The 26,200-nt window shown below is 31.0% G+C and overlaps 1 protein-coding gene across 1 annotated transcript in view; it reads left to right on the top strand.

Annotated features, from left to right (window-relative positions):
- The window catches only part of LOC148312987 (acetylcholine receptor subunit alpha-like 2), a 120,142-nt gene that overhangs the window by 53,631 nt on the left and 40,311 nt on the right, over nucleotides 1–26,200 (top strand). The window contains 2 exon segments of the mRNA XM_088270655.1: nucleotides 12,168–12,212; nucleotides 18,831–18,940. Coding sequence (XP_088126781.1) covers nucleotides 12,168–12,212; nucleotides 18,831–18,940 — 155 coding nt within the window.

The following is a 26,200-nucleotide window of genomic DNA, read 5'->3' as shown; positions in this document are numbered from 1 at the left end:
CCAGTTGCCCACTTACAGAAAGCCCCTCGCCCTAAAATCGAAACACTCTGAGGAGATAAATTTCATCGTACTCGTACGACAATTCACTTTTTTGCAATACGCCTATATCGAACGGTGGTTTCAGCTTTTCAGCTTTTACTCTGATACTATGTAAGCATGGACGAGTCTGCCATTAAAACGTTTCATTGCTCCATAAATGCAATGTTGCATTCATATTGGAAGGAATATTTCGAAATTGAAATTCACGACGCCCATTTTAAGTCTATTTCACGGAATCGAGATTGCTGGTCATAAATTATTTATTTATTGTCAAATAAAAGTGTACGTTCGGGTGTCTTTTAACAATTGTGGCCATTTAAGAAACTTTATTACTGAACATATTGGACATAAAATAAATTGCCCTTTCCATAAAAAAAATAAAAATAAAAATATAACGCTGAATTTCGATATAAATATTTTTTATATAAAGCAATCTTTACTCGGCCCGGCGTTGTTTTGGCTCAGTTTGGTTAAATGAAAAAGAAAAAAATAATGCTCACTTTCTAATATGTTCGTTTCAATATGATCGTGAAGCTTGAAAATATTAAATACACAAAAATTAATTTATGAAACAACAATGCAATTGAAAAAATTCAATATGTCTAGAAGCAATTTGTCCTCCACAAGCAATATTTAGAAGATGCATGAACGTAGAAGAGGGGAAGAATATTTGCTAAGACAGAGTGGTGTGCATTCTATTCTCTCTGCCTACCCTTGCGGAGAAGCAGCGTGATGGTTAGTTATGTAGTTAGTTAGTTAGCTTAATATGTGAGAGTATTTGATAAATGAAAATGTAAGGATTTTTAGCGTATAATCGTTTGACTATGCGATAAATATTAAGGATACCTTAAAATTTTGAGAAACTTATGCGTTTCTTAACTAAACCTTATTAAAGTAATATTCCGTGAGTTGCCTGAAAACAAGCTGAGTCATCTCCTGTCTAATTCATTACCACCTTGTGACAAGTGATTTATGATATTTCACGCAGAAAGTTTATTTAACAACTGGAGCTTTTGCCGCGCAGAAAAGGAACAAAATAAGATTTCTCACTTTTAAATTCGGAAAGCACAAAAGCGAGTCTTTTGTTTCGAATTAATGAAAAATCCGTTTTTCTCTTGTTTGCGTTCCGCGGCTAATTGAGATCTATGTTAGCTGCTCATTAAAAAAAGCACGAAGCAAATAAAGATCTAGAAAGAGACATTTTGCAAAAATATCAAAGCTAAGGTATTTTAAGTAAGGGAATGAAAAGGTTTTTCCAGGTTTTAGGACGGTAAATTAACGTAAAATGCAAATGGTATTTTGATCACAACTTTTGAAAATTGAGCCTGGTCTAGCCTCAAAATTTGCCAGGTTGTGAAACACGTAGAATGGTGAATATTACACGTGTATAAAATGATAACTTAAATCAGCCGATGAAAGGTCGTTACTTTTGTAAACACCCAGACTTCCATATTTTTCTTCATTTACATATCGCTCACTCCTTTCAACAACTTCATACATAAAAAAACTTAATTTTTCAGGAGATCATTTTTAAAGTTTAAAAATACAGTAAAATGTTTTGAAAATAAATATCAAGCCACGAATTGAACTTTTTACTGTGCAACAGATCTTTTAAGGTAAAACCTGAATGTTTTTTCTCCATTTGAAAAGTATGAAGTATATTTAAAAAAATAACTAAACAACACCTTTTCTTCAATATGCAAAAACACTTTCTGCCCTGTAGCGGGTAAATACTGAGTTTAAAATATGCCGCTTTTGATGGGATAAAGTACATTTTCTAAGCATTTTAAAAACATGCACCACTGAAAATTGACGCTTTTATTATATGACGTTGTTGAAAGGAGTGAGCGATTTGTATATCGAGATATCAAAATAAAATTTTTAAAAATTACGGGATAAATTAAAAGGTTCGTGATAATCATTGTTGATCGTTCCTTTGATTTTACAGAATTTGAAAAATTCCTTTGTTATAACTGATACAAGAACTAAAAATCAGAAAAACGAGTGGAATAAAGTTTCCATAATCAAAGAATAAACAAGTATTTTAATGTATTCTCTGAGCTCAAGAAAAGAAAGAATAAAGTCGTAAAATAAATATTTCATGATAACAGTTGGAAAAAGTTTTTGTTTTTTCTTACTTTCCACAACATTTTGATTTCTAACACATATCAAAACGGTGTACGAAAATTTTACTTGACGCAATGTTTTCAAGGGTGATATTTTGCAAACTTTTTTCGTTCATTCTATGAAAATTTACATCTTTCAATTCGATTTTTGTATTATAATGTTCAATTGTTCAGCTGAGGATAAACTTTTTCTTTTTTCTTAAAGTTTGAATGTCTTTACGGTAAATCTTTATTAAAAAGGTTACAAGAAATTGAGAGCAAGTTGTGTAGCGAAAACAACAAAAAAATATTTTTTAAAAAAACGGGTATAATTTTAACCCATATTGGTACCCAATGGTACATAGCGCTCTACATCGCTTGAACGTGGTGTTTTTTTATCTCTCAAAGGCAAGGTGATCAGTATATTGACCATATTGTTTTACCAGTTACATTTATAAAGATTATACTTATGATGAGACGTATGTTTACAATATCTGCTCAACTTTATAAATATTTGATTATCTTGTGTATATCATAAATTATTTATTTTAACACTCCAGGGATATGACTTATCGCATGATAAGCTACCAGCGCTTACCTCTACATGACGGTGGCAGACAAATACCAAACATATATTTTTTCTTAATAATTGTTTATTTCTCTATCTTTTTTTAAGAGCAATATTTATGTTTCTATTATTTACACAAATATTTCAATTTCATACTATTTCTGTGAGCCTAAGCGGCTCATTATTGGAAATAGGTATCAAATTGTGGTAGAGTGGGTTCGAGCCGAGAAACTCTGATTTAAGTGTCCGCGACACTAACCACGGGACCACAACCCGACACAATCTCGTCTTGTATGTTTTTTCTCGCAATGTATTTTATTCGCATGAGCCGAGGCTGGTATGAAACGAGTCGAGGCTTATACAAAAATAAAATGTCATTAATTATAAGTCGATAATTATTTTTTGGTTATTAAATATCTGACGCACGTACGATTTGCATTGTAATAGTGAATATATTAATAAGTGTGCAATTTTAGTCGATAATGGATACCATGGGACATTGGACAGTGTGTTCCAAAGTAGTTTCGGAAGTTTAACGGGCCTGTAAACCAGATGTCGCCATATCTGGTGACAAAACACTCCCCGCGGGTCATCAGTTGGACGCTTTTGGCACGTTGCCAATGTCGTGTACTACAAATTTAATGATGGCATTTCCTATCAACTAGCTATGCGCCATTTTTTTTAAACGACTTACATATCAGATGTTTTTAACCACCCAGTCAAATATGAGAAAAGTGATTCAGGATTCGTTTTTAACATAATAAATAAAGTATTATTTTTTTAAATCTCAACATAAATGAAGAACAATATTATAGAACATGGATAATATCATAATGTTGGATATAATCCAGATTTGTGAAAATGTTTGGACACACTCAAAATATTAATTATGAAAACCAGTCTTAAAAAAATCATCTCCTTTTTATTCATAGTCGTGTCAATTAAGGCAATTATTATTTCAAATATTGATTTTTATTGACTGCTTCAAATAGTAAATCGATGTTTTTCAAATGACTTTTCAAATTTGTATTCGAATAATAGCAGTTCAAACACAAAGTAACAAATTGAAATTTCTTGAATGGGTGAAAGCAGAGAGAATTTTGAGAAAAATAATTTTGGAGCAAAATTATTTCTGCCGTTGAAAATTCAATAGTGCCCCTTAACAGATTTCACATTCGTAGGTAAGACGCTGGTTTGGAGTTGAGGTTTTTCCACAAATTTTCATTTTATTATTCCAATCACAAACAACACAGTAACGACGATAAAAAAAACTGTTTTTTAAGAGTATGTAATTTGTATGATTATGTATCATAATGGGTGAATAAAGTTTTTTTTTTAAATGAGATAAAGATGAAAACAGTCCAAAGTTATTTTTAAAAAATGTTATTTGAACTGCAAGATGATGTATACTCGTATTTAAATAACACTATCCTTATCATTCATCGTTCACTGTGTAATACCATTTTAATTTATTGAAAGTGGTATTTCACAAAGTCTACGATGAATGATAAGGAAAGTGTTTTTTACCATTCCACAAAGTTAACAATGCTTTTAATATACAAAATATTAATAAACATATATCATGTAAAATGAAGTGCAAATAATAGATTATATTAAATGTAATATAAAGTAGCTAAATAAATAATGATAAAAAATGTTTAAAAATATATGCCTTTTTGCAAGGATTCTGTCGCTCAGGATTTCCATTGCTGACAATGCCTAAAATTTTTTCACAGTTCCGTAGGTAAAAAAAATGGCAGTTGACAAGAGAGCCTAGAAGTAGTGTATGTACTCTTAATGTTCCATACAAGAAATAAGGAAGGTGCATCCACCCTTTACACGATAAAATCTTGAAAATATATCTGAAATAGTTACCTATTATAAGGAAAGCCTCATGCCATAATTTAATTACATCTCAATTATTATGTTTCTCCGGAAGAAAATGAGGAGCTGCAAACATAACTCGTAATTATTTTCCCTCTTAGCGCCTCAGGGTTTAGCTTGTAATTATTTTTACCCTGTTTTACAGACACGATTTTCGTTCTTACTCTCGAGCATATATATACACACAAACTATAACATCCCTTTGATAAAGTTAATAAATTTCGAAAAACATATTACTTGCCCGAGTCTTTGCCTGTTGTAAATATAATTAAAATTATGTTTTTACGTCAAAATATGTTTGCCCAAACATATGTATGTGTTATTGTATAAAAATAATATAAGTACAATATATTCACATAAACGTACGACTGATCGGGGGGCAAGTATGACTAGATGTAAGAAGTGAAGGAAGCTAGGAGTTTACAACATTTTGAGTGTGTCCAAATACTTGTTCACAAAATCTGGATTATCTCATATTATTTTTTGACACCTCATCAAAGATGAAGAAGAATATAGAAGTCTGGGCATTTACAGGGCTGACGACCGTCATAGGATGGTCGTCAGTCCCGTAAATTCCCAGACTTCCATATGCTTCTTCATCTTTGATGACATGTCAAAAAAATACAAATAAATAAAATAAAATAATATGAAGCTAGGAGTGTTTGTCAGGACAGAAAAGTGCGGCACTCCATTTTCTCTGCCTGCGATGTGATGGTAGTCATAGTAAAAGTAATAAGAATAAGGTATTGCAACAAATATGAAGAAAATATGTTTAGGCATGTACATAGACTTTTGACATCACCACATTTTAGGTCCTGATTGATCTGGTCGCACCAAGTCTTTTTCGGCTGTCTTCGTTCTGTCCTCCCGTTTACATTCCCCAAATATACTTTTTTAGTCATTCTCTCGTTAACCATTTGCTTCCCATGTCCATAGTTTAAAAAAAACTTTTCTTTGTTTTTTTTATTTACAAAATAAAGTTATTTATCCCTAACACAGCCTTATACTCCTTTCAATTACCTTACTCTTTAAAGGATAAAATAACAAGTTTGTAATTTTTTCCGCATGAATTTTTTTTTGACAAGTATCCGGGTTTCGTTGTAACCGACATCATCAAACTGGTGATAATGAATTAATGTGGAAAAAATACATTTTTGTTATTTTATTCTATTGAATCCAGTTCCACGAAGAAATGTTAGGACAAAACTTAAAACTTATTCTTGATTTAAATATTTGCCATTACTTTTTTAGGCTTTACCTTTCTGTATAAATCATGTATGAATATATATATATATATATATATATATATATATATATATATATATATATATATATATATATATATATATATATATATATATATATATATATATATATATATATATATATATATATATATATATATATATATATATATATATATATATATATATATATATATATATATATTATATATATATATATATATATATATATATATATATATATATATATATATATATAATTATATATATGTATATATATTTATATATATATATATATATATATATATATATATATATATATATATATATATATATATATATATATATAAATATATATATATATATATATATATATATATATATATATATATATATATATATATATATATATATATATATATATATATATATATATATATATATATATATATATATATATATATATATATATATATATATATATATATATATATATATATATATATATATATATATATATATATATATATATATATTCTTATAACATTATAATAAACGAGTTGCTACCGACACCATATCCTGTCATATGACAAGACATGATGCGTTCTGCTTTATATCAAAACCTGTCAGCGATCTCCCTTATACACTTTGATAAGGGTTCCGTGGATTTTCAACACGTTATACAAAGCTTAAGCAAACCACCCTTAAATCACATCAGTTATCGCAAGTTTGTAAATCATAAAAAATGCATGAACCAACCCCCTTTTACAAAACCTTTCTATAAGGGCTGATAGAATATATCACATCTAAAAATCTTCGTCATGTTACGAAAATTTTTGGTTCACAACTATACCAAATTTAAAATTAGTTGATATTACATAAACGCGGATGATAATACTTAGAAGTGTGTGAGACTAACTTCCACACCGATGGTGCATAGGGCACTGCATCGTGCAAAAGAAGTATTATATCGTCAAAAACATTAATGAAAGGTGATCAGCGAAGCGCTTCAAGTACCAGTCCAGGGTAATATAAATTAAACATTTTGAGATGATTTCTTGAATGTTTTTACTGATTCTTTGTGGCACATTTTTTAGACATATAAAAATACAATTTTCGTTTTCAACCACATTTAGTTTTGGCTCTTTTTTTTCATTTTTCCAACCGTATATGATCAAATAATTAAGGCGTGGTCAGGGAAAAAATACTCATCCATACTATTGGTCGTCTCTAAAGTTGACAAGTGATATTGGCTTTTTGAAATCTACGTGATTATAAAGTATTTCATAGTTTAAAATATTTTAATTCTATTTTAGGAGTCTTGTTTAAAAAATATTCATTACAAAGATTCTAGTTTAATATAAGAGCAGAGAAAGACCGAGATCTTTTAAAACATATTTCAAATACTTTGGCGTAGTCAGGTCAGAGTCAGAATAAACATCGTGTATGTATGAGGAGATGCATAAATGTGTAAGGTTCGAAAAATGTTTGCAAAAACAGAAAAGAATGGCGTTCAATTCCCTCTATCTACCCCAGTGAGGCAGCGGCGTGACCTTAGTTAGTCGGTTAGTTAAATTTGGTTATATTTTGAATATTGAAAGCATTAACTTTGTGGATCAAAGCGATATATTATAAATTATGTGGATCATAACAATATATTATAGAATAATATAAATTTGGTTTGTTTAATTTCCCAGATATGCATTAAATATTCGTTTTTAGACGACATTCATATTGAATATTTTCCGTAATAAATCGAGGAAATAAGTAGAAAGCTTATTTTAGAGATGACTCTCTCCTGGCAACGTGAATAATGAGTATCTCTGTCCAACACAATCATATTAAAACTCACTCTTCAAACGTAGACACGTGCTGTTGTTCAAACTTGATAATAGTGTAAGCCCAATTTTCGCAGTTAGTTTTGACATATGTAGTTTCGAGCCACGAACAACCATGGGTGTTTTAACACAATGAAATATAACCACTGCCCATAAAAACATACAACTTTTACACATATTATTTTTATACGTATATATATGTAGATTCCTCATACAATTCGTCCTTGTTCAAATCAGCAAAGGCGTGTAATTCATAATACAGAAAAACAGTGCCTACCGTACATTACCCACTTGTCATATAGGAACTTAATCAGTACTTGCTTAACCTTTTTTGCAGTGACATAAGGGATGCAAGATCCCTGCGACCACATTAGGTCTATTGTGACCTCCCTCTGTATCACGGCTCACTCCCAAGACCTACGTGAGTCATGTAACTCACGACCTGTCTTGGTGGTAGGAGCTTCACCTTCTCGGAGTCCAATAGAGGCTCTCCAAGGATGTGACTTCATTTGCGAGCGAGTGCGTCACACTTATAGAGAATGTAGATTGCTTTACCTTACTAAGAAGTGTCAGTAACAGTAAAAACAGTAAAAAAACAGTAAAAAATAAAACAGCAAAAAAAACAGTAAAAAAAAGTTTATTAATAACCGCTTTTAATCCAATTAGTTTGGTTGTATCCATCTCTGAAGATAAAAAGGTATTCTTTGAAACCGTTAGCATAATAGTACCAAAAATTTATTGATTTGGCGTTTAATTTGTAGAACTCAATTTTAATTTTTAAATCAAACACAGATTTTTTGAGTCTACTAAGTTGTATTTTATTAAAAACACACAAAAATTAAAATCGTGACAATTTTTCGCCTAGTTACTGCATTTTCAAACGAATGCAACGATTTCATTAATTTTTATGTGTTTGAAATAAAATACAACTTAGTAGACTCAAAAACTCTGTGTTTGATTTTAAAATTATTTCAAAAAGTACCAATAATAAAAATGGTAAAAAATAAGTTGTTATTTTTTCTTTTTAAATATACCATGTTTTACTTTTTAAATGAATTGTAGAGCTTTATGGGAATGGAAAGAATACAACTCAAAAATATCAATTTGTTTTGTTATTTCACTGAGTGAGCACGTCCCTTACATTTATCTAGTCACTGTCGAATCACCACTCTAGGAACAATATATCGCAAACATTATTGATTCCGATATCGGAAATGGGACACGTCAGAATTCTGCACCATGCGATTGAATACACAATACACACATGTTCACATGTTCACCGCACAAATTATTCAGGATGACATGTGAAATCGGAAGCGTCCCACGGGGTTCATGGACCAATTTCCGAATTTCTATCCAGTCCACAAAATCTACCAAGTCTTACGCCGCGTCGGCGTCGGTTCATTTATCATCCGCTGATTATGTTGTCAAATAGTCTCATCAAACTAGATTTAAGATTCAAGGTGGCATCTGCTAACTAAATTTAAGATTCAAGGCGGCTTCATTAAATCTCTCAATATTTTTTTGTATATTAAAAGCATTGTTAAATTTGTGTTACGGAGATAACACTCTCCTTAACATTCATCGTTGACTTTGTGTAATACCACTTTAATAAACACTAATTCGTGACTACCGGTTTCGAAATAATCATTCCATTATCGGGTCATTGAAATGAAATTGTTACGGTCTAATATTTGCACAAAAATAAAATATTGAAAGAGAGAAATAAGACTATTTGTAAACTAATCGAAAATAAATAAGAAAAAAATAACTTTATACTATTCCCATTGTGGTTCATTTATCATCTTTCTCTCTTTCAAAATTTTGTAAATGTCAGACCATAACAATTTAATTTTAATGACTCGATGATGGAACGATTTTTCCGAAACCGGTAGTCACGAATTAGTGTTTATAAAAGTGGTATTACACAAAGTGAATAATGAATGATAAGGATAGTGTTCTATCAATATTATTTGTAACAAAAATGCAATCTTTCTGTTAGGTTGTGACCTTTTCATGGGTTATTTGTAGGTTCTGACGTAAATTTGTAATTATTTTTATTATTTTTTTTTTATGGAATAAAAGTCAGGTTTTTACATTCAAGATTTTTGTTGATATTAATAGTACAACTTTTATTCCATCACTACTGATGACGAATTATTTCCTTTTTTTAACATCTCAACATAGATAAAAAAGAAATTGGATTATTTTTTATTTTAAAATCAAAAACTGATTTTAAGGGTCAACTTGGTTGTCTATTTTATTTAACATAAACGTAAATAAAAATATTTCATGACAATTGTTTCGCCTTGTTAAAGGGTGAACAGAGTAGTTTGATAATGCCCTAATAAGGCGAAATAGTCGTCACGAATTTATCTTTTTATTTTATTTATTTATGTATGTTTTTTAATGCATCATAAGATTAAAAATAATTTTTTACTCTCACCACATTTCTACGCGAGCAGTTTTTAATGTTAATGATTTAAGGACACAATATAAATATAATATAATGTATAGTGCGAAACATACAGAACATGATAAAACCTGAACCCTCTTACGTATACGTAAACGTTTTTTTAAATGTTAAACGTTGTTTTTGTAAAATTTCGTAAAATTTTAAATTTAAATTGAATTCAAGCATTTTGAGAACATAAGTTACTTAAAAGTAAAATTTTGTGTAAACCAACCTAGCTCAAGATTTTGTTTCATTTCCCGTAATTCAATGTGCGATTTTAATTACGTTCCACTCGTGAATTTAATCTTCCTATCTTCTTCACGTTCTAAGACTTAAAATTTTAGCTTGAACGATTACGTAATACCAAGTTAATTGAAGCAGTGTCTGTACTCTAAGGTACTTACCGCTAAAGCAGACGTCAAAGCTCAATCCTTATGCCTTGTACGTTAAAATTTGACGGATCACCCGAACCGTTAGCTAAAGGCTTCACCGGGGATAATGAAGTCTGCCTGAAAGCTAAAACGACGGGCAGTGACATATTTCGGAATTCGGAATACCTTGCTGGAAGCTCATATTATTATTGACTACCTATCTTTAAAATTGATCTTTATACTCATGGAAATGACAATAATTAAGGAGATTTGTTTACAAAAGTCTCAATTTTAATCGATTTAATTTTCATGCATAATAATTTAATAATTTCATACATAATTGAAACAACGAGAAACATAAGAGTTAAACATCTGAGTTGAGTTATTAAAAATCGTACGCAATTTAATGCAATAGAAATGCAAAAAGTTTTAAACATTTCCAATATGTTGTTTGTTGTAAAAAAAATATATTTGTTTTCTTATACGCATTAAAGTAACATGCTCATCGACAAAATTATTAAAATTAAAATATTCGTTTTATTAAAAATACACTGAACTACACGTTGTTTAGATTTAATAATCTTATTTAATCTAAACAAATCTGGAATAAACATCCAATAAAAAACATTAAAATGCTGTAATTTTATTTCTATGTCGCACATCGTCAATTTGTTTTACACATAATAAAATAAATGACGTTATCTACCAATTTCTTTATTTGTTTGTATTTTTTTAAACCTGTTTATTTAAAGCTTAGTTTATTCAACTCCACTTTATTCCGTATTTGTATTTATTTCTCCCCCATATTTTGCCAGAATATTACAGAATAGGTGTGTATATTGGCGCGGGAAAGGCAAAGGACCTACTCTGTGTTTGCTTTCCGCCGAGATCCTGTTGAGAAAGCGTTAGAGCAAACACTGCCTCCGAAATCAGACGTTTGACTTGCTAAGGCAGCAACTAAAGGCTGTCGTTCGGGCAAAGTGATACCTGAAAATCCTGGAATCTCGTGTTTATAGCGCGCAGATAAAGTCCAAGGGGTGGAGGCTTCGCAGCTAACATTCTGTACAAGGAAAATTTACGACGTATTGTTTTCCAGGTTCAATTTGTTAACTTCCCTGATAAGGACTCCAATCAACGAAAAGCTGTGCTTGTGTTAAACTGTGTTTCTGTCTTTATCTTGCAAACAAGTAGTAATGCTCGTTTCCGTCTGAGTTTTCAAATTATCTAACATTAAGGACGAGACACCAAGAAACCTCTCCTACTAATTTATCAGCGTTTTCATTCGTATTTGTATAAGATGCTTTAAAAATTCACAAATAAAAAATAATTGAATGTACATTGTTTACGTAACATAATTTTATTTAAAGTTTCGTTATAGATTATTTATGTTTAAAGTACATAATTGAAGAATTTTTAAAGGACGACTAAAATATTTTCAAGGTTTAATTCAACATCTGTCACCAAATTTAAAATTGTTATAAACCTTTTGCAAATTTTAGGTGTAAACTCTCTAATTGTGCGAATTTGAAACAGTAAAAAAATTATTAATTTTATGGAAATATATACAAACACATTAATATAAATCAAATAAAATAAATTTATCTCTCTTACTTTTCAAAAATGTAACCACAAAAAGCTAACTTGTTTTTTTTGTTCTTTTCAGAATCTTAAGGATCAAATCTTGACAACCAACGTTTGGCTGGAACATGTAAGTATAAAAATATTACTATTTAACCTTTATTGATTTATTATTTGATTAAAACCAATATTTTTAGCTTTTCCACTTTTTTATTTGACCAGCGACCGGGTTTCGTCGTTACCGACATCATCAGACTGGTGAGAGGCTTTACAAATTTGTATGTTATATATAAAAGAAGGCAGGAGTTGATAACCATGATTTGATATAATTTTATGAGAAATTAATTTAATTTTAGTGAATTTAAGTATTGTATGATATTTTAAATATTTTTTTTATAAAGGTTTTTTGTATTGAAAGCACGATTTTATATAAAGTTAAAATAGATTTGTATTTTTGTAAACTTTAACTTTTTTTAAACTTTATATAAAATCGTGCTTTCAATACAAAAAACCTTTATAAAAAAAATATTTAAAATATCATACAATACTTAAATTCACTAAAATTAAATTAATTTCTCATAAAATTATATCAAATCATGGTTATCAACTCCTGCCTTCTTTTATATATAACATACAAATTTGTAAAGCCTCTCACCAGTCTGATGATGTCGGTAACGACGAAACCCGGTCGCTGGTCAAATAAAAAAGTGGAAAAGCTAAAAATATTGGTTTTAATCAAATAATAAATTAAAAATGCAATTCCATCACGAAGTGTCAGTGGATAATATAAATCTATTTAACCTTTATTGATTTTTTAAATGAAAATATATTACTAATTGAGTACGAAATTTACGAAATTTTGAAAATAATTAATTCACTTCATTTTATCTTTTCATTTTTTAACTTTATCGTCTTAAATTCCTGTATTCATAGTTCCCACTCGTTTGGTCGTATGTAAGCTTTCACAGCCGATTATCTCTTAAATGGCTCGGATAATTTTCAAGCCAAAAGCAGCCATCGCATAACCTCATTCAAGGGTCTGTGTTGTTTGAAAGCCTTCCGCTCCTCTAAATGCCTCTGATTTTCATCCGGTTATAGAATACTTGGTTTATTAAATGGCTTATGAAAATGGCTCATTGAAATTTTATTTCAAACAGTTTTAAACTATAGCAAGTGGATGCCTTTGCATATTGTACGAAGTAGTTTCAACATGTTTTTCCTTTTTACCTTCAGTACTTCAATCACCATATACGATCATTAATAAAAGGATTCAATACGGGTTTTGTGATTCTTAGTTAATAATATTAAAATATGATTTCATAATCCATAGTTATCGTTTCATTCATCAATAAAAAAGTAAAACACTTGTATAAAACCACTTTTTTGCATTTGTTAAAATAATATTAAGCATAATTTATAATTCCTAAGAGAGTTTTCTTTCACCGATTTAAATATAAAAATAAAACACTTGTATAAAACAACTTTTTGTGTTTGCTAAAGTAAACACGACTAGTTTCAAGAAATACAGATGTCCTAATCAATAAGCTTTTTTTTTATTTATTTAAATCATGACGTTTGTTTTACTTCAAAGTTAACGCCAATTCAATAAATGATATCATGTATTGTTGGGTAATATATTCAAAATGAAACACGGTTATTGGATTGAATTCTACTTTTATTCATTTATATATGATAATATGTGACGCGTTTCGTCTTATTAAGACATTATCAAACAATCAATATGTCTAAATAAGACTAAACGCGTCACATATCATATAAATGTAAATAAAAGTAGAATTCAATCCAATAACCGTGTTTAATTTTGGATATATTACCCAACAATTCAAAATGGAATTCCACCAACTGTCTGCAGTTACAATGAATAATTTCATGTTGAAATTTTTGGTTGGAAATTTTGATGCATGTATGTATGTTTATTTATGTCAAAATAATCGGCGGTATGTATGAGGAAATGCATGAATGTGGAAGGGGCGAAAAAAGATTTCATAAACAGAGTGTTGTAGCGTTTTATTCTTTCTGCCTACTCCGTAGGAGAAATCGTGTATTAGCTAGATTGTTAGTTAGTTATTATGACACATTTAGGCAATGAGTTAGAGTCGAGTAATTATAAACCCGGCTTCATGTGACACTTCTCACCTAGCGACCTTGGGTTATTCCTAGGCTAGCAGTATGACGGTGCCAATGGTTTGGGGCATACGAGTCGCGGCAATACTGACGTTAAATTACGTCGGTCTGTCTGCGGCGCTAACATTAGTTCGGAACGCCCGTGACAGGTGACATTCCAAACGGCGGAAGGCACCGAGTTTCATTACAATGCTGGGAAAAATATTACATGTACCAGGTGTTCCCAAAGTGTGCACGCGGCGCCCTGGTGCGCCGTAGAAAGTAAAGAGGAGCGCCGTGAGTTGATCCTCTATCATTATCCGAAACCACAATTTTTTTTTCTTGTTCTCTGTTGTGAATTGTTTTTTTTTTTATTTAATATAGTTACATTTTTAAGTACAACATAATAAAATTTCTAAACATTTATACATATGGCAAACTTTTAGTTTTAGATTCGCTGTGCCTCTCCAAAAAAGAGACTGAGCTCTTGTGCTTGGAGAGGGACTTACACTCATGGTTTAATGTTTTTTATAATTAAATATAATAAATAGTTATCAATATAATAAAACTCAATTTCATATAGTAGATGTTTTAATTTTTTGCCTATCTACCCAACTTCTTTTATTGTAGGTACCTATTTCTTTCGACTTTAGTATAAACAGGGTCTTTCATTCATCGAGTGCTTTCTACCTTTAAAATTTAATAAAACAAAGTGTTCGTCAGAGATGTATAATCAACAATATGGCCGCTATTAAATGTGAAAGTTTGAAAAGGTCTGTATTGAAAGACCCTATATATATGTAGTCACTATAACTATTCCAAATAGCTTACTAATGTAGGGCGCCGTGACAAAATACTAAGCTTGTAAGTGCGCCGCGTGCTGAAAAAGATTGGGAACCCCTGACATAGACTAAAATGAGTCTGGTCTCATTTCGTTTGGCGCATACTTTATTCGGTTAAAAATATCTGCCCTTGAGTGTAAAAGGGATCTTTTTTCTATATTTAGCCACTAATACACCAGATTTTTTCTTTGTTTGGTATAGTTATAAAAATGTTACAATTAAAGTCATTTACTACTAATAAAATATCATATACTCGTTACTCTTTGTCTATCCTAAAAAAAGACTAGGCTCTTGTGCTTGGAGGAGGACTTAAACTCAACATTAATTGTTGGGTAATATATCCAAAATAAGACATGGTTTATTGGATTGAATTCTACATTTATTTGTGTATATGTTAATACGTGACGCATTTCGTCTTATTAAGACATTATCAAACACTCTTTTTGTTTTGATAATGTCTTAATATGGACGAAACGCGTCACGTATTAATATATACATAAATTAATTTAAAATTCAATCCAATAAACCTTGTTTAATTTTGGATATATTACCCAGCAATTCAAATTGGAATTCTACCAACTGTCTGCAGTTACAATAAATCAACATTAATTTATTTTACTTAATTATGTTCCAATATAATGAGTATTATCGATAAATTGAGGAAGATGTATTGAGATGGTTTGGACATGTGGAACGAATGAGTGAGGAAAGAACGGTACAACAAATTTATGCTGTGAATGTAGTTGGAAAAGGGAGCAGAGAAAGACCGAGAAAACCTTGGCATGATCAGGTATGCCAAAAACTTGAAAGTAGTTAGGCTGAAAGTCGATGTAATCGGTGTATATGTGTGAGAAGATGTATGAATGTGGAAGAAGCGATGGTTGTGTGCAAAGACATATTTGTGTGGCGTTCTATTATTTCTGTCTACCCCTGCGTGAAAACGGCGTGATGGTTAGCTAGTAAATTAGTTAGTTTTATGAAAATAATTTTTCACCGGTTTTTCACCAACGTCTTACGTTTTAAAATTTTCAATATAAATAAGTCACGTTTACAATTTACAGTTTTCCACAATAAAGTGTGGTTGGATGCGACTTGTGTACGGAATCCAATAAATTCCCATTTATTCTCGGAAGCGAGTAACATCGGGACATGTGTAAGTTTTATTGCAAATAGAACATCCCTTCATAATATTTTCTTCTCCTTTCTATTATAAAATGTTGCTTCGGAGCTTTTTACATTTCTCATATCTCCCCTTAGGGCAGTGGTTCTTAACCGGTGCTCCGCGAAACTATGAAAACCAAAGTTTAATGTCGGCTCATTTACTGTGCGATTTGAGTTGCAAATATAATGTCTAGATGGCTGCACCCTTGCGAAGTGATGTTGTGTGCTCTCGCTTCACAGCAGTGGTCAAGATATCATTGATTCTATACCATCATACTTAGGACAATTGAAAATATCATGAGAGCTATGTTTAGGAATTTGTGCAGACGGTGCTCCATCAATGGTACACTCTGTTCACAGATATTTTGCCAACAAAAAAAAATATTTAAACTTTCATTCATTTAATTATTTAAAAAAATATTTCAAAAAGGTAGGTTCATTGAAAGGATTTGTGAACTTTTGCTTGGCAATTTGGATGAAGAAATGAGAGTAGCTATATCAAATACTAAACCTTATATAGCTGAAATTTGTAAAGTCAGTATCACTTAAAATTATTTTCGCCGCAAAAAGTTTCATTGGAGTATATTTGTTTTTATGGATTTTTTTTATTTAATGTAATTCTCAACTTGTCTGTAGTAAATTAATCAGTTTCTTTTGAACAAAAGTTATCTTTGTATGTTTTTTGGATCATTAGCTTTGGTGAACCGCGAAATTTCCTTATGATCAAAGTGCTCATCGCCTTCAAAAAGGTTCAAAATCACTGCCTTAGGGCATACCTACTTTTGATAGGGTGGCAAGATGCTTCATATCTCTATCAATAAGCCGAAATCTATTTGTGAATCCTTCGCAAAATCGAAAGTGTATTTTGCTTTTCAACAATTTACCGGCTAAGCAAATCTGAAAAATACCTTTTCATTTTGGGGGCTCTCGCCGTCGACAAAAGTCCCATCCGTTAACAATTTATTTAAAACCTTTTTGGGGTCAAATGTCCCGTTTTATGACGTAGGGTGTTATGATGAGTGAAAGAGATTTCAACAGTTTTACTATTTTTATCTCACAAATTGTCTGATACGTAATAAATGCGATTTGAGAGGCCGGTTGTTTTTTTTTTATTTTTTTATTCGGGAATTGAATAGCTTTATGTTTAGTAAAGTGTATAATAAAAAATATTTACATTAATAAAAAAAAGCCAATTACACAATTCCACATTAAATGTGTGTAAATTTTATATTATAATAACAATAAAAAACTCGAGAGATAAAAATAATATAAAAAAGAGTTTGTGTGTGTGAGGAAGGGAGTAAAAAGTTAATTTAAGTTAAGTTAAGTGGTTCTGTTACATACACACCTGAAAAAGATAAGGTATTTAACAATAGTATTAAAAATAAGTAGCGGTTAAAATAGCAAATAAATTATGTATTAATTTTATATATATTTTTTCACTCCCGTGAAGCATGAAGTTAGCAAAAAAAACTGAATATAAACGAAATATAATCTCTCAGATGAATTCGCGGCAAAATGATGCGTGATAAATTTTCGAATAGTCTTAAAAAAAAAATAACGTAAAGCTGTGATAAGCATTATCGATAAAATACATAAGAATGACATGTTGAGATGGTTTGGCCATGTCAATCGAATGAGTGACGAAAAAACAGTTGAACAAATTTATGAGACGTATGTGGTTGGTAATATAAGCAGAAAAAAGCTGAGCAAAACTTGGCATGATCAAGTATTTCTAATACTTGAGAGTGGTCTGGTCAGGATTCAGAATACTTGGCGGATATGTATGAGTAGATGCTTGAGGTGAAGGTTTTTGCTAAATACAGATTGGTGTGACGTTCTATTATTTATGCCAACCCCTTCGGAGAAGCAACGTGGTTGAGTTAATTTAATTAAAAGTTACGTTAATAACACAGTTATTTTTTTCTATACAAATGTTAAATCGTAATTATTTTATATTAATTTTAATGACATGATGATGGAATGATTTTCCGAAACCGGAAGTCACAAATAAGTGTTTAAAAAAAGTGGTATTACACAAAGTAAACTATGGATGCTAAGGAGAGTGTTTTATTACCATACCACAAAGTTACCAATGATTTTAATTTACAAAATAAATAACATAGTTGTTAAATTGTATAATTAAAAAAAAATATATTGAAGAGGTAAAAAGTTCGTGCAAATACAGATTGTTGTGGTGGTAAAAAAACTTTTTTTGTTTTTTATGTTTTACTTAGTAAATACCAGTATGAGTAAAACTTATATTTGAAATGCATATATTTTACCGCAAGTGAAGTATAAGTAAAACTAATACCAGTGAAATACCAGTAAAAGTATAACTTATATTTAAAATAGATTTTACGCTTCAATGACAAAATTCTTATTTTCTAGTTACAATATGGTATGTTTGGTTAAACGTGTTTTATAGAAAGTCCACGTGCATAAAATAGATTCTTTTGCCTATCGCATAAACCCAGGATGCCCTCCCGCCGCGGCGTCGAAGTATTAAAGTGTACACCTTTTTATTTATACATGGCCCTGACCAATTTTTTATTACGTATCTCGTACCGATGCATACCTTTTTCCAATTTATGACGCGCCCCGTCCGCTCCCTCTTTCAGGAATGGCAGGATCACAAGTTCCAGTGGGACCCCTCCGAGTACGGGGGCGTGACGGAGCTGTACGTGCCGTCCGAGCACATCTGGCTGCCGGACATCGTGCTGTATAACAAGTGAGTACCCACATCCGAGACCCGAACCTTTATGAAAAGTAATTCGTCATTCCGGGCACAGGTGGCGTTTGATTATCAATGAATATTTATTAGTTATCCTTACGAATCTCCATGTGTGGGAGTGTTAAAGCAAAAACGCTTAAATGCGATTATTATTATAAACTACCGGACATCGTGCTATATAACAAGTGAGTGACTACATCCGAGACCCGAACCATCATGAAAAGTAATTCATCATTTCGGACGCAGGTGGCGTTTAATTATCAATGAATATTTATTCGATATCCTTACGATTCTCCATGTGTACAGTGTTAAAGCAAAAACGCTTAAATGCGATTATTATTATAAACTACCGGACATCGTGCTGTATAACAAGTGAGTACCTCATCCGAGACCCGAATCTTTTTTAAAAGTAATTCATCATTCCGGACACAGGTGGCGTTTGATAATTAATGAATATTTATTCGTTATCCTTACGATTTTACATGTGTGGAGTGCTAAAGAAAAAACGCTGAATGCTATCATTATTTTATTTTTTGATAATTGGTTTAAGATATTATTCGTGGGTTACAATATGTGTAGTAATTGGTTTCTTTATTTCGTGGTCAGCTTCTATATGTCTATATCTTTAGCTCGTCTCATCAACTCGCCGTATCAGCTATACTGCACTTTGGAGATGAATTATCTCCGTTGCGTTGTCATGAGCATTGTTGTTTCATCAGCTTCAGCCCATTCAGGTTCCAGAACTCGTATGTTTTTGGCCAAACACTCAATCACTGTTCTCTTTCACCCACCCTACTCACCTGATGGCCTTGACTGACATCTTATTGTTTCTCAAACTCAAAAAAACCTTTAAAAAGAAGAAAATTTGAGACGATTTCCAAGATTAAGGGAAATGTGATAAAGGAGCCGAAGGACATCACAAAATAAGCGTTCCAGGACTGTTTCCAAAAGTGGAAACGCCATAAGGATGAGTATGTACGTTACAGAGGTGATGCTTTGAAAGGGACACAGACATGTAACTTCTAAATAAAATGCATTTTGTTTTTACAACATTTTGAGTGTGTCCGAATATTTGTTCATAAATCTGGATTATTTCCAATTATAGGAGTAATTTTTTTAACATCTAATCAAAGATGAAGGAGAATATGGAAGTCTGTGCATTTACGGGGCTGATGACCGTCATAGGCTGGTTTAAGTGATCACTTTGCACACGTGTAACGTTCACCAATTCTACCCATTATTGACAACCATACCACTCAAATTCTTGGACGTTCTATGTATATGAACCAATTTTGAAACATTATTCTTGAATCACTAGAACTTCACTGGAGACATCTATTGGTGAGATGAAAAGAAGCTTTTTATTGAGCAGAAACTCTTATAGTAGTATGTAAGGTCCGAATCCTGGATTATACCACACATGAGAAACGCCAGAAACGTTATATCGTTTTATAACGTTAGTGTGCGTATTAATTGAACAGGCCAAGTATGATAAACTGTTTCAAAAAATATTTTTCCTGTTGCTTTGTTTTATTATCTCAAACTATCAAACTCACTGGGCGTATTGCATACAAGCAAACACACTTGATATATTGATAAAAGTTTTCAGTTTACTTTTTGCCTTCAATTTGGCTGCCTCGCAATCGATTCTAAAGAGGTGATAAAGCAGACAGTAAAAAGTTATCTTGGATGTTGGCAACAAGCCCCTGTCAAATTGACAACATGCCAAAGCCTTTAAACATTACCTTCAACTCTTACCAGGGTGATTCAACATCTTTTGCGAGAAATAAAATAACTAACTTGTAAACTTGCTACTATGCAACTTGTGAGATTACAAATACAATGCTTCAAATAATGTTTAAAACGACTTACAGCAATAATACCATACTGATTTAACAAAGAAATTCATAATCATAATACACGAGGACTTAAAAAATACATGTGGAGCCGATAAACACTACTAAATTTGGAGCAAGGTATATTATTTTGAGAAAATAAAAAGACTTTGTTTTTTGATCCACTCACATTGTTATTAACCAACTAGTTTCGGCAACAACCTGTTGCCCTCTTTAGGGTTTTAATTTATGATTAAACATATATTTAAAAAAAGAAGAAAAAAAATATAAATATGTATATATATGTTTAGTTGTTTAATTGTAAATTAAACCCTCAAGAGGGCAACAGGTTGTTGCCGAAACTAGTTGATTAATAAAAATGTGAGTGGATCAAAAAACAAACTCTTTTTATTTTCTCAAAATAATATGTCAATATAATCCACAAAGTTAATGCTTTCAATATTCAAAACATTGTAGTAAGGTCCTTAAAATATATTGCCTTTACCCAAATTAACCAGCTGCCTGACCTATATAAAATAGAACCCATTCGGGGATCCAAAATAAATTATCTGCAAAAATACTTCATGGAAAGATATATTTGTGGTGTTTAGTCATATTTTCTTATTTTGTTTTTACCTTTTGTTTTTTATATTTTCTCATTTGTTATATTTTAAATTTTTTTTATATTCTCTTATTTGTTTATTTAAAATATGCTTCTGACCTTATGTTTTTATCATTTTTTTTTCTTTTAAATATGCTTCTTATGCCAAAACCCAAGAAGAGAACACTAAGCGGCGTGTTCTCTTCATGGAATTAGGACTTATTTTAGAAAAACATTAAAATTATCGATATGGCTTTAATATTATTCATTATAACCTTACCACATAAAAACTATATAATCAAGTTAAACTACGGATAAACCCTTTTTAATCCACGTTTACTATTAAAAAGTCAGCAGATGAAGCAGTTATCACAGTTTATTTTTTTACCACGTCCGAAAATCTCTTTCTTCCACTGTCCGAAGCATAATTAATGAAATTCCCGCCAACTTCACTCGTGATGTCATTACACCACTGTGATCACGTGATGGGGTGCAGGGTGTCGCTAGGTTTATTACTATCCTTGCAAATGCAACTGTTCTCTTCATAGGCCGTTCTCTTCATGGTGGTTCTCCCCTACCTGCTTATTGTTTTTATATTTTTCCATGTACATATTAGTTTTATATTTATTTAATAATACTAAGCGCTGGTCCCTGAAGCGTAGTACTGATCACCTTGCCTTCGAGTAATTATTAATTAATTTAATATTCGATCAGTTTGATGCAGTACCCTATGTACCAATGAGTATAGATGAGCGTAAAAAAATAAGAGTTTAAGATTTTTGAAAATAAAGTCCGAAATTTGTTCCGCGATTGGGATTCACTAATGACAACTCGAATTATTTATTTTTTGTTAGGTCAGCGTTCGCAGTGCGCTCACGATATATTATACACAAACCAAGTAAGCTGGAACCTTTTAAAACCCCATATAATATTTCACCCACCCCTATAAATCATCCTTAATCTTAATTTATGATGTATTTTTCATAATATATTTATGTCATTTAACATTTTATCTATCCAAGAATTAATAACCCGTGAATTATAGAAGTGCGCAGCTTCCAAATATATTCATATCTATTATGTCGTAAAATGCTTTTCTTGATTACGTATACATATAAAATTGTGTAAAAATATCTGCTCACATTTGGTACCGGGCTGGATCATTCAGGAAGCCAGACGAATATACCTTTAAACTGAAATACTCTTATTTTATTTATTGTTTCGGCATTAACTTTGTGGTAAGACATATTACAATGATTAAAGAAAACACTTGTTTTTTACCACTTGAGTTTTATTATAGACAACATGTTTCAGAAGTTAAACTTCCATCATTCAGGTCTGTATAGTAACTAAAATATAGAATATAAAATTGTTCTATAAATAAGGAGAGGGGAAAGTAAGGGGAAGGGGTTAGTCAAGGGGCGGAGTTTGGCATATTTTTAACTTAATATTTACCGGCTACAGGGCAGTAAGTGTTGTTTTTCCATTTTGAAGAAAAGGTATTGTTTAATATTTTTTTAAATATACTAAATATTTTTCAAATAGAGAAAAAACCTTCAGGTTTTACCTAAAAAGATCTGTTGCACTGTAAAAAGTTCAATAAGTGGCTTGATATTTATTTTTAATATATTGTATTATATTTTTAATCTTTAAAAACGTTCTCCTGAACAATCAAGTTTTTTGATTTATGACGTTCTTGAAAGGAGTGAGCAATATAAGTATTCGATTGTCATATGAAAAAGTTATTTTTACTTTAGCTAGAATTCACTCGGACCTGATAAACTCTCCGCGAGCCGTAGTTTAAAGACCACTGTTTTTAGTACTAAAATATCTGCGTGGGTATATGTATACGTGTATACTCATACACATGCAATTTCTAAAATAGCAGGAGTCTCCTAGTATGGACTTTCTGTAAGGCAAAGCTAACGCCATTAATTAAAACTTTTCTTCTCCCGCAAAACAAAGTGTTGAAGGTTTAGAATTACACTGCCGTAAATTATAACTTATAACGATAAATGCAGAATATACATTGCAATTTATTTTACCACGTAATATGCAACTGCTAACAAAAACTAAAATAAACGTAACCCAACGAAAGCGTATCTAAGGGTGAACTTCACTGTACTGAAAATTGTTATCCATATAATATGTTACATACTTGAGAACTTTTATCATAGAAATATGCTTTAATTAGTAAGTGTATGGTACTTAAATTAAAATCAAAATAAATTAAATTTGAAACGCAATTACATACTCGTAGGTCAATTCATATACACTTGGGTCTCTTTTTATGCGATGGATACGTTCCACGGGGAGTCGTATAAAAAATTCGCAAAATTTCCAAACTTCAGGTACAGTTAATGTCTCATTCTCTACTTTATTCAGTATATGTCGATAAGCGTTCTCAAATATATATATATATATATATATATATATATATATATATATATATATATATATATATATATATATATATATATATATATATATATATATATATATATATATATATATATATATAAATAAAGGTCTTAATATATAATAAATATACACATATGCAATAGAGGACTTAAATTAGATTACTTAGAAATATTAGAAATTAAGAAGGCAATTAATAATAATTTACAACTAATAAATACACAAGTAAATGATTTTTCTAAAAGTCCGTTATTAAATATGTTTTCAAGCACTCTTCATCCCTGATAACTTTTTACTGTGACTGCCAATCGACAAAAAAAAGCCACTTGAGATCTACCCAAGCTCCTTCGCATAACCGTCAAAATATTTTGAATTTTGTTTAGTATATAGTGTTTTAGCATTAATCAGTCTTGAAAAAGAAGCGGTTAGCTTCGAAACTGGTAGACATTATAATTATGTTATAATAAAATATTTATAGTGATTTTAAAACAAAGTTACATTTTAATTATAAAATGGAAAATCACAAAGTTAGTGCATCAATTTTTTTTCCGTTTTAAAATTTGAAAAATCTTAGTTATTATCTCATTCAATTTTATATCCGTTCTCTCATGAATAATCGCAATTGTTTATTCTAGGCAAAGATTGTTTGCAAATTTAAAAAAATATGGCGTTCTATTCTCTCTGCCTACCTCTGAGGGAAGTGGTATGATGTTTAGTTATTTAGTTGAATACAGTTGCGTTTAGAGTATTTCTAGCTCAAGCTAGTAATAAATACAAACGAGAAAATGCAACGAATACCATCCCAATCGCGTAACCGTAAATGTGACGCACTGACGTGGATATCGATACCTAGTTAGTTGTTTCAGAGATTTAAAACGAAACGAATTGTTTCAATGAAATAGAAATATTACTTGAGAAGTGTATGGGAGGATATTGTATTGATACACCCGATATTGCACCAAAGAGGCCATTTCCACGAAAACTTTTAATATTTCTATCGTGCACGATATTGGCGCAGGGATAAATGCTATCGAATACTATGTAGCCTCCCTTATTGTAACTCTATACCCTCTGTGTACCCAACCTCTTTGTCGCTGTATTGCTTCGCTACGTTACTGTATTTCAACGTACTTGGTCGTATTTACAATCTCTATTTGTCTTTAATGTAGTATAGTTACTTACATATAATAATATGATAATCTATCACTTCGTTATTCTCAGGAGAAATATGAAAAATGCGTTAGTGAATCTGTGATGACTTTAAGGTTTTTTTTTACCTAATGTCCATGTGACTCTGAAATCATGCTTATCATGACCCTACTAAGCTTTCAAATCTTAAAGTTTCATAGCCTTTGCCTACTCGTGAGTGGATTTACCCTTTATGTTTAAAATTACTATAATTTAAACAACAAAAAAAAAGAAAAACATGGCACCATCAGGTATGCCAAATACTTGAAAGTGGTCAGGTTAGGAGTCGTAAAAATCGGCGGGTATGTATGAGGAGATGCATGAACATGGAAGAGGCGAAGAATGTTTGCAAAAACAGAGTGGTGTGGCGTTCTATTCTCTCTGCCTACCCCTGAAGGGAAGCGGCGTGATGGTTAGTTAGTTAATTAGTTTTTTACTATAATTTCATGTAATTCACGAGTGAAAATTCTAGGCAAAAACACTGACTTTCAAGATATGCCTGAAACATTATTATCTCTTCTTAGAACCAGAAATATCAATCATACCATTCATCCTTGGTTCTCGCCCCCTCAACTTCTTACCTTATCCTCTTTCCTTTGCCTCGCTTGTTTTTATCAATTTACAGTTTATTTTTTTTAAACGATCGACTTGTAAAGCCTCTACTTTTAGAGGGCTGTCTACTAGTAGAATAGTAAGGATGGTGAAAGTAAATATATTATTTTGAAAATACATTACAAACACTCAGTTCAATGAAAAAAAGCTTTTAGAAATTTATTTAGCAATTAGTGGGAATCGAACACACGACGCAAGTTTCTCAGTCAAGCGTCTGCCTAACTTCTACCATGGGCACTATGTAGTGTTATAATTATTTGTTTATTTATATGATAAAGATCACATTTAGATCAAATGTATTGTAATAAGGTATCAATTTAAAATAATTATTATTTTCCTTAACATAATCAATGTATAATCTAATGCTTTTAATAAAAGGGTCACGATTAGATCAAATCTATTGTAATAGAATATCTATTTATAGGTGGTATCGAATAATAAATTTCTACAACAGAATTAAATAATAAACAAATGCTTTTGATGTGTCGGGTTGTGGTCCCGTGGTTAGTGCCGCGGACTCTTAAGTCAGAGTTTCTCGGTTCGAACCCACTCTACCACAATTTGATACCTATTTCTAATAATGAGTTGCTTAGGCTCACAGAA

The sequence above is a fragment of the Brachycentrus maculatus genome, unplaced genomic scaffold (assembly GCF_059751285.1).
Source record: "Brachycentrus maculatus isolate JH-2025_06_01 unplaced genomic scaffold, ASM5975128v1 h1tg000027l, whole genome shotgun sequence".
In the NCBI taxonomy this organism is placed as follows: domain Eukaryota; kingdom Metazoa; phylum Arthropoda; class Insecta; order Trichoptera; family Brachycentridae; genus Brachycentrus; species Brachycentrus maculatus.
Note: the sequence above shows the minus strand (reverse complement) of the source record. Positions and strands in the feature narration are given on the sequence as shown.